This window comes from Amblyomma maculatum, chromosome 2 (genome assembly GCF_055883805.1).
Source record: "Amblyomma maculatum isolate TAMU_Amacu chromosome 2, ASM5588380v1, whole genome shotgun sequence".
NCBI lineage: Eukaryota > Metazoa > Arthropoda > Arachnida > Ixodida > Ixodidae > Amblyomma > Amblyomma maculatum.
In genome coordinates, this window is record NC_139345.1 from 164,884,568 (window position 1) to 164,901,116 (window position 16,549).

The following is a 16,549-nucleotide window of genomic DNA, read 5'->3' on the forward strand; positions in this document are numbered from 1 at the left end:
GAACTATCCCGGCGCGAGGCCGTCCATTGGCGCAAAATACAAACAGGAACCTTTCCAAACCCATGGCTATACTATAGCAAACTTTTCCTAAATCTTATTGCACCTACGTGCAAGCACTGCTCACAACCGGCCACATTCATTCACATGCCGTGGACATGTACACAACACAACGCAGACAATTCAGCTACAATGAATGCGTGGGAGTCCCTCCTGCGTACCGACGAGATCGCCCGACAGTGCCAGCTCATTTTGCGCTCATTGGAGGCTGCAGAGTTCCAAGGGATCCCTGTTGACCTTCCTTAAGCAATGCAACCAGTCTTTCGGCTGGTTTCCCTCTTTTGGGAGTAAATAAAAAGCTTATCATCATCAACATCAGAGGTGCCAACAATGCAAATAGGGAGCTCACATGCTCTAAGAAGAAGGTATCAGTGAAGGAAAATGCTGACAATAATAATGTGGGAAGGGCTAAGCAGCAGGTGACAGTGAATGCACAGAAAGGATTAAGACAAACTTGGCTGCCACCACTAGCTGCTACAGCAGTGTTCATTGCACAAGCGGTAAAATATAAAGGAGGATGCAAGAAATTAAGAATTAGGATGTAATCTAGAGTGTAAACTAAACAGAACAGCAGTGGAGCGTTACCGTACTACTTTTATAACCATCAAAAACTCAACAGCTGGCAAATTCACCAGGTTTAAAGTTGATGTCTCAAAAGCAACTTTGTTTGTTTGAAGCAGGGTGTGCTATGCTCACCTGGAATTAGCAGACGTACCAAAAAGTACACAAATGTATATACTATAAAAGCCATGAATATGCTAACGACGTGGCAAACAAAAGATAAAAAAAAGTGCTTTTCCAGTCATTCTGTTTTATTCTTTACTGTAAACAATCGACAATTCAAATGAGAACTAACCAACAAATCTTTGATGGTTTTATTACAGTAGTTTTAAAATAGCAGGTTTGATGATAGGTACGATGACATTAAAATGAAATGCATAACATTGCTTCGGTAGGTGGCACAGCCAAGTGTTGACCACAGAGTCTTTTCTTGTGAGGTGGTTCAGCCAGGAGATAAAATGGAGAAGCTGATCTCTTCAGGGGCCTGCATAATAGTAAGCGAACCGGAAGCAGTCATGTGAAACTGAGATGGCATACTAGGGCTCAGAAGATCAGGCAATTTCCTGAAGGTAATAAGTGATGCATGCAAACACTGCTGTCTGACCTGTTTTGGAAACAAAAATAAATGAAAACCAGCACACAGTGTCACGTAAGTGGCACTTGTGGACAATGCACTGACTTACCGCAAACAGGACGAGTCCACTCAGCTACGCAATCTTTCAAATGTACTATTCGTCCTTTTGAGTGGTGCCATATCTAATGAAGTGTAAAAAATGCTCACATAAGCTCCAAGCAAACAAAAGCATACAGAGGGGGCAAATGGTATGTGCAACAGCTCACAGCATTCTTGTTACAAACAAAATACTTCACGTGTGCCCTGAGACAAAGGACTTCATAAAAAGTGGTCTAGCCGCGTAAGTGCTACTCATAATGGATGCTAAAGAGGAAAAAAAAAAGCGAGCACACCGACGAACGACCACACACGAGAAGTGCCCACTAGCAACAAAGACGTTTTATTTCAACGCTGAGAATATAAGTGAGAATGATGTGGTTGCTTCCATCGAAGCTTTTTTAGAACTGCTCATGTTCTACTTCGCCTCAACATACGTTGAATGGAAAGGAAGCGTGTATTGGCAGAAGTCTGGGGTGTGTATTGGCTCATACTTCGCTCCGGTGCAGTGACATTTTCCTGTCAAATATGATCTCTGCTCTGCTGCCTTCTTCCAAGAAATATGATCTCTTTTTTTCTTTTTGCCGAGCAAATCCAGTTTTGCATACCTGTTATATTATTTTTCATTGTATGCTGCCTGTAAATGTGGTTTCACATTAATAGAAGCATTGATTACAGCATGTGTTGTTTTTGCTTCTTTTAAACTTTATTTATATATACTAGAATTAGGATGTATTATGTCTTAAATTGGTTCTTTCCACTCCTGTACAAGCCCCGCAAAGGGCTGAAAGTATAAATAAATATATAAATAATTGAACCGAACATTGGTGGAATGATGTTGAAGGTGTTTAGGTACGTCGATGATTGTATTCTTTTTACCGACAAAGACACTTTCAACTGCCTGCTTGTAGACAATCTTAAGGTGTTCAAGGAAAAATCAAACATGCTACAATTTCTTCTGAGCATACGTCTTCACTTTCAGGGTGACTATCTCTGTTGGCAATATAATCCAAGGTCTGCAAAACCACTACTTCACTTCAGCTCGGGACACTCAAAGCTGGTGAACAAAGCATAGTCACTCTTCCATTATAGTGGCATCATTCAAGAGTTGCCATCATATGGTAAAAGACAACCTCAATGTGCAGGTCGCACAGCTAGTAAAAGCTGGCTACCCTCATTACGTCATTTCCGCGGCATGAAAAAATAGCTCTAACAATAGAGTTTTAACGGCCAATCTAAGGACAGACAGTGCAAGACTGTTGTTCTTCCTTACGTTCATTGCATGCCACGTGGGCTAAAGAAGTTCGCAGGATATTATAATGTCGAAGTTGTGCTCTCAGCACCAAACAAGCTCGGCAGAATTTGTCGAGTGATAAATGGTAACGTCATTCAACAAAATGCTGGTGCACACAAGAAGTGTAACATTAGGCATGCTAATCGCTCCATCGCCTGCAATCGTAATGTGATGTACATGATCCCTATCACGTGTGGGGTCGTGTACATCGACCAAACAAGTCGCAATATTAACATGCAGCTCGCAGAACACTGCACAGCATTTGGAACTGGCACGGGCATGCATCTGGCAAGCCATATAAAGAAGCACCGCGAACAAGACAAATCCTGCCAAGCTCAACTGGAACGAACCATGATTATCTCCAAGCATCGTGATCAGAAGAAAAGAGAGATCGTGGAAGCGTATCATATTGAGAAAACAGGAGGCTGCGTCAGTGAACAATCAATTGTACTGTCTGAGAAAGCACTTGCTTTTATTTAAATAGTAATGGTTAATCATATAATTTTCTCGTTCTTTGAAGTTATTCTCGTTTCGTGCTTTTTACTGACCCCTACTTATTCTCAGCGTCGAAATAAAACATCTTTGTTGCTAGTAAGCGCTGGTCATGTGTGGTCTTTCTTCAGTGTGCTTTTCTTTCTTTGTGCTTTAGCATCCACTATGAATCCTTACTAAGCAAGCCCAACGTCTTGCCCTCCTTCAAGTAAGATATGTTTGGCAACAGTGACTTTATTTCACGAAGCATGCACTAGGACCTTATGCGGGCTTTCCTCTTTCCTCACCACTATGGTCTAGAGACACAAGTTAATGTCACTGTTACTGGATTGGTCGCTGCTATGCATCTCGGAGACCTTTGTTAAGAGCAGTAAATGCAACAATATTTTGCTGGCCCAGAGCTACAAAATAAGCTGTTTGTCTAAACAATGTGTCTAAGCAATGCACAGAAATAAGCACACCTTTTTGCATTGTTTAGCCGAGCCTGGCAGTTTTTAAGCCAGCCCATGATTGAAGCATTGATCTCTTCGTCTGATGCCGATGCGGGGCAGGTGCTTCTCCGAACAGATTCTGTGAATTAGAAGGTCAGGAGAGATACATACTAAAGACATTAAAAGAAACTGCAACACAAAATGAAAGTATTAGCAGACAAGAAAACATGTAGCTGAAATGCCTACAGGGCATTTTGGCATGTACAATGTAAAATTATACCAACAAAGGAGTCATATTAAAGTGGCACTTGAAGATATTTATTTTGGAATATGAAATGAAGATGATGCATGACTAGTTATTACTGCTAAACCTCTATATAATGAATCTCCATGTAAAGAATTCCTTAAAATTGCAAAGGTTCTCAACTCCATAATGCTGGCCCCATTGAAGTGCACGCATCTGATGGCACTAAGTAATGACCGTCTTGCGGCGGTTAATCTTGATATAACAAACATGCTATGCTGCCACCATTGCTTAGCTGGCGCTGGGTTACTGAACATTTGGCAGGACCGCGCAAAAGTTTCACGATAAAAAAACACATACTAACACGAGGAGAATGTGACCGACTGCAACCAGTGACCGCAGCTGATACAATGCTCCGCGCTCCAGTGTCAACAGTGATTCTACATGGCAAACGCAACACTCCCCGCTGCTTCTGATTATAGAATGCGGCACTACAATAGTTCGTGCTCAAAAGCAGTGAAAAATAACAGCGCAAAGAAAAAGGACGTGGGGTGAGCAGCATGTGCTCACTGCCGCCACGCGGTTGCTCCTGAGATTCCAACACTGATCGCATTTGCACACAGGTAGCACTAACGGCAGAGAGTACCGATGACGTGAGGCAAACAGTCAGTTTCCTGAGGCAGCAATGGCAGGCAGGCTGAAAACGGGAACACGTGTGAAGATGTATACACCCCTGCGGCTGACAGTGGCACATTCTGCGTGCACTCCGCTCTAGCTACCTCTAGCATGGCCAGCATCTTACGACTCCTTTGCCATCCGCACTCGTAGCTGCGAGCCTCTGAAGCCTTTTTTATATATTTTTTTTTTATTTATTTTACCCTCAAGGCCAGAGGTATTACAGAGGGGAGTAGAGGGTACAAAACGTAATAACAAACAAATAGAAAATAACGCAGACAAGTCAGTCGACTGCATATACAATATTGGCTACGGCAGAGCGAAAATCAGCAATGTCTTCAATACTGGCGATCGGAGCGGGAAGGTAGTTCCAGTCTTTAGAGGTACGAGGGATGAAGGACTCGCAGCATGTTTGTGTCCTGAATAAAGAAATCCCAACCTTGTGTGCATGATCCAGTCGAGAAGAGATGTATGAAGGCGGGGGAATGAGTACGGTACGAATCTGGGGGCAAGTGTGAAATATTTTATGAAAAAAAAAAAAAAAGATGTGCAAAAGTTTACGATGAGACGCCAAATAAGGGAGGTTTAAAATGCGCTTCATTGCTGAAATACTAGCGGTACGATGATAGTTGTGCAGGATGAAACAAGCGGAGTTATTTTGAACCATTTCAAGGGCGTGAGTTAGGTTAGCACAGTGTGGGTCCCAGATGGACGCAGCATATTCTAGTTTAGTATGGACAAGTGTTTTGTACAAGAGGAATTTAAGAGAGCTAGGGGCGGAAGAAAATTTACGACAGAGATAACTGAGCATGCGATTGTTAATTATCGTATTAATGTAAAGTGACCAAGTGAGACCTGAAGAGATTTCAACGCCTAGGTAACGGTAGGAAGTGACAGATTCGAGAACTGTGTTATTTAGAAAGTAGAGCGTAGGAACTGATGAAATTCTGGAGACACGTAAGAATTTACATTTAGAGGTGTTAAGATCCATTTTCCACAAATTACACCAGTTAGAGGTAGCATCAATGTCAAGTTGCAAGGCTCTAGAATCGTCGAAGCTGTTAATTTCACGAACGACAACACAATCATCAGCAAACAAATTAATGTTAGACGATACACAGTTAGGTAGATCATTAATATATATGAGGAATAACAAAGGACCTAAGACGAAGCCCTGAGACACACCAGAGCCAACGGAACTTAAGGAAGAGTTAAGATTGTTGACAGACACGAACTGGGAATGGTTAAAAAGAAAGTGTTCTATCCAACGTAAAAGGTTAGGTTGAATATTTAGTTGAGATAGTTTAAAGAGGAGGAGACTGTGAGAAAGTTTTTCAAATGCTTTTTTGAAGTCGAGAAATATGCAGTCAGCTTGTGAATTGCGATCAATGATAACGTGAAGATCATGAGAGAATAATAACAGTTGGGTTTCACATGAAAGAGACTTTTGGAAACCATGTTGAGAGTTGGTGAAGAATGAGTTAGTTTCAAGAAAGTTCACAATATTTGAGTAAAGGATGTGTTCAAGTAATTTGCGTGACAACTGCCCACAGCGAAGAATCATGGTCGTTTTTTAGCTTCATCACAGCTAGGTTTAACTGTACATGATAGAAGATTTTGGTCTACAAGATATAAAGGTTAGATTCACTTACCAACAATTATCCGGTAGAAGATGGTGTTGACTAGAGGCCTCTTCCCTTTCTGGCCATACAAACTGTACAGGACACCGAGGGAGTCGTGAAAAAGGTGCTTTATCATGTTTGTAGCCACAGCGCGCACACTAGTTCCCCCAAGCAGGCACAGCTCGTTGCGCTACAAGGAAATGGAGAAAAAATTATCTTTTGCAAAATGCAGGTCCTATTATAAATGGCCCTTACCAGCTGTTTGCGAGCCGATGCCGATTTTTTCAGAATGTCTTCCAATTCATCAGCCTTATCAACAGCAGTCAAAGGATAAATTCGTGCAGCAGGTGGTTCTTCGATTTCAGCGGCTCCATTCGGCTGGCTCAATGCTTTCAAAATCTGCTTGTTCTGCTCTTTTATAATAGCAATCTCTTTTAAGATGTTTTGTGTTGCCACTGGAAAAAGAAAAGCAAATGTCGCATTACACCTTATGCCCGGTAGACAGCAAAGTAATAAGCAAACAGAGCAACTAGATAAAAAAAACACTCATGAAGAATGAAGAGCATTTCCAATGCAGTCAAGTTGGAAAGATGAAAAAAAAAAATGAGAATGCCTTCTTTTCCTCATTTCAATTCATAACAGAAGAAAAAGGAATATATAGTAGGCTGAACACACAAGGAGGTTTCAGGGTCAAAGCCTAAACAGGGGACCTCCGGTTTCTGATCAGCAAAATCAACAAATGCATAAACAATTAAGTATGAGGAACAAAACTCTTCTACAAAAAATTCTGAAAAGCATAATTCAAATAAAAAGGAAAAGATTCAATCAAACACAAGAACACTGTTTTGATCTGGCAAAATTTGTTTCCAGTATAGGAAGCAAGTAGTTGCAGTAAGGTAGCTGACCGGTTCTAAACGATGAAAAATTCTTGGAATTTGCACAGTGGAATGTGCTTTGAATATAAAGCAAAATATTGTTAATTCAAAGTCACTGGGGTCATGAAAAATATTTAAATGCACCAAGTATTCAAATTAACTGAGCACAGTGCAAAAAGAAAAAAAAAATCTGAACCCAGACCAAAAAAAAAAAAAATAAAAGATTTGCTTTGTGGGAACACATATTTATTTTATGAACTTTGCAACTACTTTGTACTGCCTATTTAAAGTAACTACCCTAACTTCTGGCCTTTGTTGGGAAAAAAAGAAAAAACAAGTAACCTACAAATATAAGTCGCCGCACAACCTCTCTGCGCACCTTCCCTATGCTTCAACCGCCATGCATTTTGTAGCTCGTAATATGGCACCATGATGTGACTTAACTTCACAGTCCTAAAATCAACAGTTGGCAGCAAACAAAGCAAAATAAAACAAAAAAAAATATTGCAACCAATTAAGCCTAGTAGGCCGAAATGCAAAGTATGTGCTACGACATGTCGTGTTTTCCTTCTCTTTTCGTTAGAGGATGGGGTTCAAAGGTCAGGCTTCAAGAAAAGGCTAACAAAATCGGTGATTTTAGACCTTAATTGCAGCCCACTATAAAATTTTCTGATCATTTAACGCACCTTAACCGGATGATGCGATAGTTGTGCATTCTGAATTGATTGCACACAGCTGGAAGTTGAAGATGACAGGCAGTGCGGAGTGCAGGAGAATAGCAGTTCAGACATGGCGTGTTCAGCTGCAGTGCTGGCATTGTGCCCTCAATCAATGGTTAGTGAAGCCCAACTGTTTGCACCGTCACTAAATTGAAAACCAGTCACGACCATAATTATTTTATTTCTTTCAATGTAGAAAGACCACATAGACGGAAAGCCATTTTTCAGCTAAGTAGAAGCAGTGTTCTTGCTACAGTAAAAACAGCGCTCCGCTTTGTCCTTCACACCAGCGTGCACTCTGACTGTTCAGCAGAAAACCAAACAGCAAACAGACCTGTGCTTTCGAATTTCAATGTCGGATTCTGATACATGCCCCAATGGTTATCGGAAGCTTCTACTCGCTCTACCTGTGTGAAGAAGTGACTGTGCACACGAATGAGGCAGGTAAACCGCCGCAATTCAAACTTTCTCTAACAGGACCAATGTGCATAAAATTTTAAAATGGGCATTTAGTACCTGCTGCTCATCCAATCAGGTTGGTACCACTTATAGGCTGGCCCCGACATGACACAAAATGAAACGTGAGGGGGGAGTGCGCACGCACAAGGAAAAGAAAAAAGTTTTATTATGATTATGATACGAAAACTTGTTGCGACTTTGTGTCTAACACAAAGCCGCAAGCCGCTGTTGATGCGAAACCTAGTTGCTGCCCCACCACTGCAACATCGTCCATTGCTGCACACAGCCACCTTCTGACCATTCCTCACGACGATTTTTGTTTTCTACCTCGCCTCATTTTATGACCCTCAGCTTGTCAAAAAGTTATTTCTTGTCGCAGCTCACAGGCCTGGTACTGTCTTGATGAGCAATGAGAAGAAAAAAAAAAAAAAAGCTGCATTATATTTGGACCTTGGTTCAGAATATTTTACAACTGCATTTTCAACAATGTAATGTATAGAAAAAAAACTTGGGTTACAAGTGTTTAAATATGATAACTGTTCAAAACTCTATGGGCACGATAGCTTCCGCGCCACCCAAGTGGCGTGCAGTCGCGATGTGTAGTCGCGATACTAAGCATGACATTAACCAAGATGCACAAACTTTGGCAAAGAGTGTACATCTTTTCAACAATTGGTCACTGGGCGCCGCCATAATGGTCGCTGGACTACGTTTCATGCTTGGCGCTAGCATTGTAGAAGCTGCAGCAGAGTCGGTTTTTCCCCAGTCCAGCAAGAAGGCATTTCGACACCTCCCTCGGCCGATGAAAAGGTGTATAGGAAGTTGTAAATAAAACAAAATGAGTAAATAGACTGAAGAAAACTAAACAACGGATATCAATAAGTTTCTGCCTGTAGCAGCACTGCCAATGCCGGCACCTTTACAAGTATAGCAACGTGTTCGGCTGTGCGATTTCTTTTTTTTGCACTTGAAAATGGAACCAAGCAAGATAAAACAAATACAGTCGAACCCGGATATATCGAACTCGAAGGGGATCGCGAAATAGTTCGATATATCGATAATTCGATATACAGAAATCGCCTTGTGACGGCATTTACGATGCGAAAAAACGATACCGTATTTGTCGCGTAATCGACCCACTCGCATAATGAACCCACCATCCACTTTTGCACCCGAGAATTTAAAAAAAAAAATAAAAAATGCGTTAAGGCCAGCTCGCTCACATGCAAGCGACTGAGCGATCTCAGCGACAGAGCGAAAATTTTCAAACTTGTTTGAACTACGTCCCTCTCGCCGCTCGAGCCACCGCAGCAGCTCAATAAAAAGGTTTCTGTGTCGCCGCGGCGGTAGAAATCGCGAGCATTTTCGCTTGCATGTCCATGGCGCGCGTCAGTCCGTTTCGGTCGCCTCATCCACAGCTCATTGGCAGCGTTCCAAGATGCTGCGCAGCGATAACGTCAGGGCGCGTTTATCTCTTGATAGCTCCTGCGGTGGCAGGGAGCGAACTTGGCAGAGTGCCCGTGATGGCTGGTTCGATTTATCACGCCGCGCTTGGAGCGGGCGTAGTCCACTGCCACAAAATCATTGGAATGCGTGATAGCTGAATGCTGTTTGAAGCGAAAAATGCTAAAAGCCAGTGTCATGGCATGACAGGGCATGGCATGCTGCTGCCATCCACTGAGTTCAGATTTTCTTGACCAATTTAACATATGAACTACTGCACAACCACAAATTCTGGTCTCGTTAGTGCCGTAAAAAGGTTAGATCTACCAGAGCGTGCCAATATTTTTATACTCGTCTCCAATAGCAGACTGTTTCTTTCAAGTAATCACAGATTCCAGTGACCTAACCACAGCTCACTAATCAAAGAAACAATGAAGGGCAGTGCCGGACGTAGTCAACCCGTTATGGACATTAAGCGAGAACGGTAGCATCATATCACGCAGGCATTTATTTGTCAAATCCAGTAAAAGCTCGTTAATTCAGCCTTCAAGTAGCCAGGACACGAAAATGCTCGAATCATCTAAAACCTCGGGAGTATCGAACAGCACAGCAATTTTAATCACTGAACAACTGGTATACAGTTGTCTCGATGCTTGAGGTGAAAGCTATGCAACGATGATGGTTTCTCAAGCGCTTTGTTTCGTGCACACTGTAGGTAGTGCCAAAGCATTGCTCCACAACTGTGACTCCATGGCCCCCTTTCCGCACTGCGATGCAGTAGCAATGGTGCCTCTCTATAAATAGCCCCACCGTGTCTTGATGAGAACGGTAGCATCATATCACGCAGGCATTTGTCAAATCCAGTAAAAGCTCGTTAATTCAGCCTTCAAGTAGCCAGGACACAAAAATGCTCGAATCATCTGAAACCTCGAAGTATCGAACAGCACAGCAATTTTAATCACTGAACGACTGGTATACGGTTGTCTCGATGCTTGAGGTGAAAGCTATGCAACGATGATGGTTTTTCAAGCGCTTTGTTTTGTGCACACTGTAGGTAGTGCCAAAGCATTGCTCCACAACTGTGACTCCATGGCCCCCTTTCCGCAGTGCGATGCAGTAGCAATGGTGCCTCTCTATAAATAGCCCCACCGTGTCTTGATGCTACATCGCACGAACTGTGAAACCTTCTCAGAACGCAACTGTTCAGCATACTCAAAGAACTGAGGAAGCACGTGCAAGAAAAAATATGAGCAGGCTTTAGAGCGGTGTGACACCATCCCAGTGTAAATTTAAAAGGGCAGTGGTGCGTACAGGAATGTCTCATAAAACGGCTTGACTGGTCAATGTGCAAGCCTGATGGCAGTGGCAGAATGGCACAAATCTAACAGTTAAAACTTCAACTATGCCAGGAGACTTCCAGTCGTCACCATGCCTGCCAATGCGCGCACGCCTGAGGTGAGCGGGCACTGCTGTTCTATACAATTCAGGTTCGAGGGCAGGGGGGGGGGGATGTCTATTTAAACAATTGCTGGTTTCGCGGGCCATACCTCAACATGATTCCTATCCGAATTAACCGATGACAGCCAACGCATGTCAGAATTACAGAGCGCCAATTTACATGGGCATCAGCTGGGACTACGCTTCTAGTAGGAAGTATCCAAATTAAAGGGGACGCGGGGCTAAAATCGCAATTTGCATTTTAAATAAACCTTGTTTCTAATTTTTTTCCTGTTTTCGATTGTGCATGTATTAAAGAAACTTCTCACCAAGTTTGGCTGTGATCTGCCCAGCAGAAAATTTAATAATTAACTTTCTTGCGGGATGGGGTACACTTACCACTAAAAGTGCCAATGAACGCTGACGTTAAGAGAAGCCGCATAGCGGCCAAAAAACTGAACGTGGAGTGCACCCTCGAGTTAGAATACTTGCTTTTCGTGCTCTCTAGCCAAAAAGGACCTGCTATCGTGAGTACAGGAGACAACAAAAAGAAAAACAGAAAGAAGAGGCAAATTTTCGGCCATGGTAACAGAGGCTTGGCTGGTAAACCGAAATAGCAGTTTGGATTAACTAAAACAAAGCATGTAACCATCAAAACACTGTTTTCGCACCTCTGGGAGCCTTTTTAACCAAAGTGCTCGACAAGCTGGAGAGAGAATATGCAGCCTAGAAAAAGAGAAATGCCCAGCAAGCAACCAAGCAAAGAATTTCATGAGCGCAGACAAAAGCGCTGGACAGCTTTAAAGATAAAAAAAAAAAAAACAGCTCAAAGCAATGATCACAGAGCAGTGTCGTGTTGAAAAGGACAGCACAACATATGCACAAAGTCTCTATAATTTATTAATTTAGGCCATAAATTTAAATAGCATGTTCTGAAATCTTTGAACTCATTTTGCTCGGTTTGTACTTTTTCCAAGAGCACAGATATATAGGAAAGCTACCATTTCTAGACTCTTTCGCCAAAGGTTCCTTTCGAGGTGTTTTCTGTCCTAAAAGTTTCTTGGGAACAAGATAAGGTACTTTTTGGACTCCTAATTACTCTCCAAGATAAAAAAAGATATCAAATATGTGACATAACAGAAAAAACGAAATTCGTTCTCAAATTTTGCAACTATGTCATATATAACTCATAATTTGCATCATCCTGCACAATGAACTTCCCAGAAGTTATCTAAGAACAAGCGCTTAGTATGTCTTCATTAGTTTTGAAATGATAGTTTTCTTAAGCTGACACACTTAATTACCCATTATGACAGCTACAACTTTTTTTCTATTTGCGTTAAGGTGATGAAACTTGTGAATAAAGAAAAGATAATACATCGCTAAAATTTTTATCGAAATTGGTGCAACGGTTCAAAATTGACCCCTTCGCCCCGCATCTCCCCTCAAGAGTTTACTACCCGTAGTGTGTAATGCACAATAGGTACAAAACCTTAAGAGACACCAATTAACAAGGGTTATATTTTTAGGTCAAGGATGTTTTGTATCAGCCACGCGGTATAAGATGATGTGCACTTGATAGGCATGCTACATTATCTATAAATGCATGCTGCTGCCTGGGTTCTATAGAGGGCCTTTTGCGTCACTGCCACCGAAATATCTGTCAAGAAGCTGCTTTGGAACAGAACAGAGGAAATCCATGCAGACTCTGTAGAACACATCCTAACACCAAACAGAGAAGGTAACACTTCCTCAAGACGCACACTGGACAACTCATTCAACAAAACACAGTTAAACATCCAAAATAGCCCACACATTCATCATCATCATCAGCCTGATTATACCCACTGCAGGGCGAAGGCCTCTCCCATATCTCTCCACTTAACCCGGTTCTGTGCTAGCTGCATCCACTTGACCCCTGCGAACTTCTTAATCTCATCCGCCCACCTAACTTTCTGCCGCCCCCTGCTACGCTTTCCTTCCCTTAGAATCCAGTTTGTTACCCTCAGCGACCATCGGTTATCCTCTCTTCGCACTACATGTCCTGCCCATGTCCATTTCTTCTTCCTAATTTCCACTAGAATGTCGTTAACTTGAGTTATTTCTCTGACCCACTCTGCACGCTTTCTATCTCTTAACGTTACCCCTACCATTTTTCGTTCCATAGCCCTCTGGGTTGTCCTCAACTTAAGTAGAACTCTCTTGGTTAGCCTCCACGTTTCAGCCCCATAGGTGAGTACAGGCAAGATGCAACTGTTGTATACTTTCCTCTTGAGCGATACCGGTAAGCTGCTAGTCATAATCTGCGAGTGCTTGCCAAATGCGCTCCATCCCAATCTTATTCTTCTTGTTATTTCCTTTTCATGATCCGGATCTGCGGTTACTACCTGTCCTAAGTCATGCCCACACATTACACAGTGCTTATCCGAGAAATAAAACATAGCAAATATAACAATAAAAAAAAAAGATAAAAATAAAGATAAAACAATGCTCTGCCAGATTACGTATCGCTCTCAATGCAAAAACAACATAGAAACGTTCACAATGCCCTGCTCCATTGGTCGCCCTGTCCATCCATCAGAGCTGACCAATAGGAGTGGGGCATTGCGAGCATTTCGAGACTATGCTTTTTTTATTGAGATAGTCACAAATTCTGGCACCTGGACACACAATGATCATTTTAGAAAATTTAAAGTAAGAAAACAGACCTTGACACGCTTATAAAGGAAACAGTGGCCTGACACGTCAACGAACAAATGCTTCGACTTACATGCAATCTCCCTTTTGACGACAGATGCCAGAGTTTCGTCATGTCCTAAAGATTAGAGAGAAGAGAAGAAAAGAAAAAAACACTTAAAATGCAGGCTTTACATACAGTCACTTCCTCTTACTGGAAATGTGCTGCAATAACATGAGCATGCAGACTGAAACTGTCCTGACGTACCTCGACAATTTTCGTTCGGTGCTGATGCACATGGTTCTAGGAAAAGAATTTCACACACGTCAAAACAAGATGACCATTCCCGTAAAGAATAAGGTCTCTACAATGAATATAGAAGTCAGAGCTGCTGCATACCTTCAACGCAGGAGATGTGAAGCAGTGGAGTACTGTTCCCTTCACCTGAAAGAACAAACTCTGGTAGCTTAGTAAACATGCATGAAGAAATCATAAAAACCTAAGAAAGCATTTGGGAATGCTTCTTCTTTGTAATCACGGTTCTGATCAATGAAGAATTAGTATTTCAACACTACTTCCCCTGAAAAACAACTGAATCGAAAGCAACCACATCCTGCAAATGGCAAAAGCATTTGGTTCAATTTTCAACAAGAAATTTTGATGCCATCACGATGACAATGCTTCCAACAATCAAAAAGGGCATCAGCTAAATGCGTACATGAAATCTGCGGCGTCACCTACGAGGTACATGACAGTGGAGGGCTAGGTATTTTGACAAGCTTGTATTTCTCAGGTTGACATTAAAAACAACTCAGTCCCATTTTTGTTCTTGAAAATCAATTTACCGAGAAAGCATAAAAGCAGCACTGGTAGTTTGGCCCACAGGATCCATCAGAAAAAGACCGCAGATTACATGCGAGAATGGCTGATGGTTGCCTGTGGAGTCTATGGTAGTTTGGAAACGCAAGAAATAAGGAACAGATACAAGAAATCCTTGTTAATTCGGCCTTCAAAGGGTCAGAAGAAATGTTTGAAATAACTAAAATTTTGAATGATTGAATGGGCCTGACAAGACTGCCGAAATAGTTTGCACCACAGTAATTTCATATGACGAAAACCTATCGCCGATTGTATCTGAGCTGAAACCAAAGTGAGGAAAATGATTTTTCCCAATTATGTTAAACACTTTGCCGTGTGCATACCAAAGGAAATGCTGAAGAATTGCTTCAAACTCATAAAAGCCTAAAAGTCGCTAAAGCAATGACATAAGCCATGACGAGGACATGGACTCTGTGATTGCTGGCAGCAAGCAGTGCGGTCTAACAAAGCCAAAATGAAAGCCACTGCTGGCTGGACCTTGCAGGCATCTTTCTATCAATTGTTGCCTCCATTATACTAGCCTTTCTACAAGCCCATTCCCGAACGGAACGAGAAAGTTCTCATAAACAACTCCAGCCTACACTTAAGTGACCTCAGCATTCAAGGATGTGCAATAATTCTGAAAGCGGAACGATGCGGCTAGCTAGCTGGAATCCAAGAATACCTGAGCGGCAACAAGTCGGCACTGTCGGCAGTAAGCAAAGTTACAGGTGCAGCAACTGTCACCGACAAGCCATCATCACGACTGACTAGTAGAATCTGTTTAAATAGCAGCAAGAGATGCAGTGGGGCAAAAGAAAAAAAGAGCGCGGGTCCATCTTGAGCAATTGCTTCCATTTTTTTCCAACTATGTAATCTTTAATATGAACCAACAAAGCCACTGTTTGCTCCTATGCTTTCTTGAGTGTTTACACGTGCGAAATGCTTACAGTCAAGCCACTCCTCCTTAGGCTGCAAGCCAAGCTAAATGAAGTACCGTGCCATAAATCAGTGCACCAGTCAGCTCTGGGCATTTCAAGACAATAACAGAACAGCCGGCGCTAAGAGATTAAATATTATGAGACTTCAACAAAGCTGAATACTGGGCAAGTTGGTAAGCATCTTGCACGGCGCAAAGAACGAAGACCGGTCAAGAAACACATACAGACAAACCAAGTGCTGACTAACAACTGAATTTTTTATCAAGAACTCATGCTTAAATAGGTTCAAGTGTTGCCTCACGCAGGCGCACAAGGCAGGAAAAACACACACAAAAAAAACGGACAAGCCAAGCCACACGTACACACAAACTCATGGCACTGGTAGATTGCCATGAATATAATTGACCTCTACCTGGTGTAATGTCACCGAAGGTTTTGCAGCATGCGAGGTGCTCGATGTAGCAATCAAAGATATGCCTCCACTATTTCCCGGCAAACTTGATCTCTGAGCCGAAAGACGACATCGGCACGCGCCAAAACAAAGCAGCAGTAAAAAGACAAGCTTTTACTCTGCCAAGTGAATGCAATTTGAAGAGGTTATATGCAAAAGTCAAGGCGGCAGATGGGTGCCTACTGGACCTATTCTTTACGGCCAAGTCACACAAGCCGGGTATTCCGTTTCGTGCCATCGTCTCCAAACTGTCAACGTGGCAGTACGAGGTGCCTGGTTTCTTGCAGAACCAATTGCAGTCCCTAACAATTGTGAATCCCTTCCTGATCCCGGGCTCCAGCAGCATTGTCGAGTTCCTTATGCAATAGAACCCGGGAACCTGCTCTGCAGCTGAGTATTGACATGAAGGACCTCTTCTTGCTACCACATGGCAGCCATATGGGAGCAGTGTAACAGCAAATAACGGAGGACAACGACGAGGTCACCTTCGTGAATACCAGTGGTGTCGCTGTTGACAGTTTTCTTGAACTGCTTTCCTTCTACCTGGCTTCGACCTTCGTGAAGTGGGGCAGCCAGTCCTACATGCAACGATCAGGAGTGTGCATAGGTTCAAGGGTAGCCCAATCCACAGCGACATATTCCT

The 16,549-nt window shown here is 42.5% G+C and overlaps 1 protein-coding gene across 1 annotated transcript in view; it reads right to left on the reverse strand.

The window, feature by feature from the left end:
• Window positions 1–851: 851 nt before the first annotated feature.
• LOC146200338 (uncharacterized) overlaps window positions 852–16,549 on the reverse strand; it is a 31,772-nt gene continuing 16,074 nt past the window's right edge. Inside the window, exons 9-16 of the mRNA XM_084595504.1 lie at window positions 14,056–14,100; window positions 13,924–13,959; window positions 13,750–13,794; window positions 6,302–6,501; window positions 6,077–6,236; window positions 3,536–3,644; window positions 1,302–1,374; window positions 852–1,102 (exon numbers count right to left, since the gene is read on the reverse strand). Of these exons, the coding sequence (XP_084451630.1) occupies window positions 1,347–1,374; window positions 3,536–3,644; window positions 6,077–6,236; window positions 6,302–6,501; window positions 13,750–13,794; window positions 13,924–13,959; window positions 14,056–14,100 (623 nt within the window). The 3' untranslated portion in view covers window positions 852–1,102; window positions 1,302–1,346. The remainder of the gene's footprint in view (window positions 1,103–1,301; window positions 1,375–3,535; window positions 3,645–6,076; window positions 6,237–6,301; window positions 6,502–13,749; window positions 13,795–13,923; window positions 13,960–14,055; window positions 14,101–16,549) is intronic.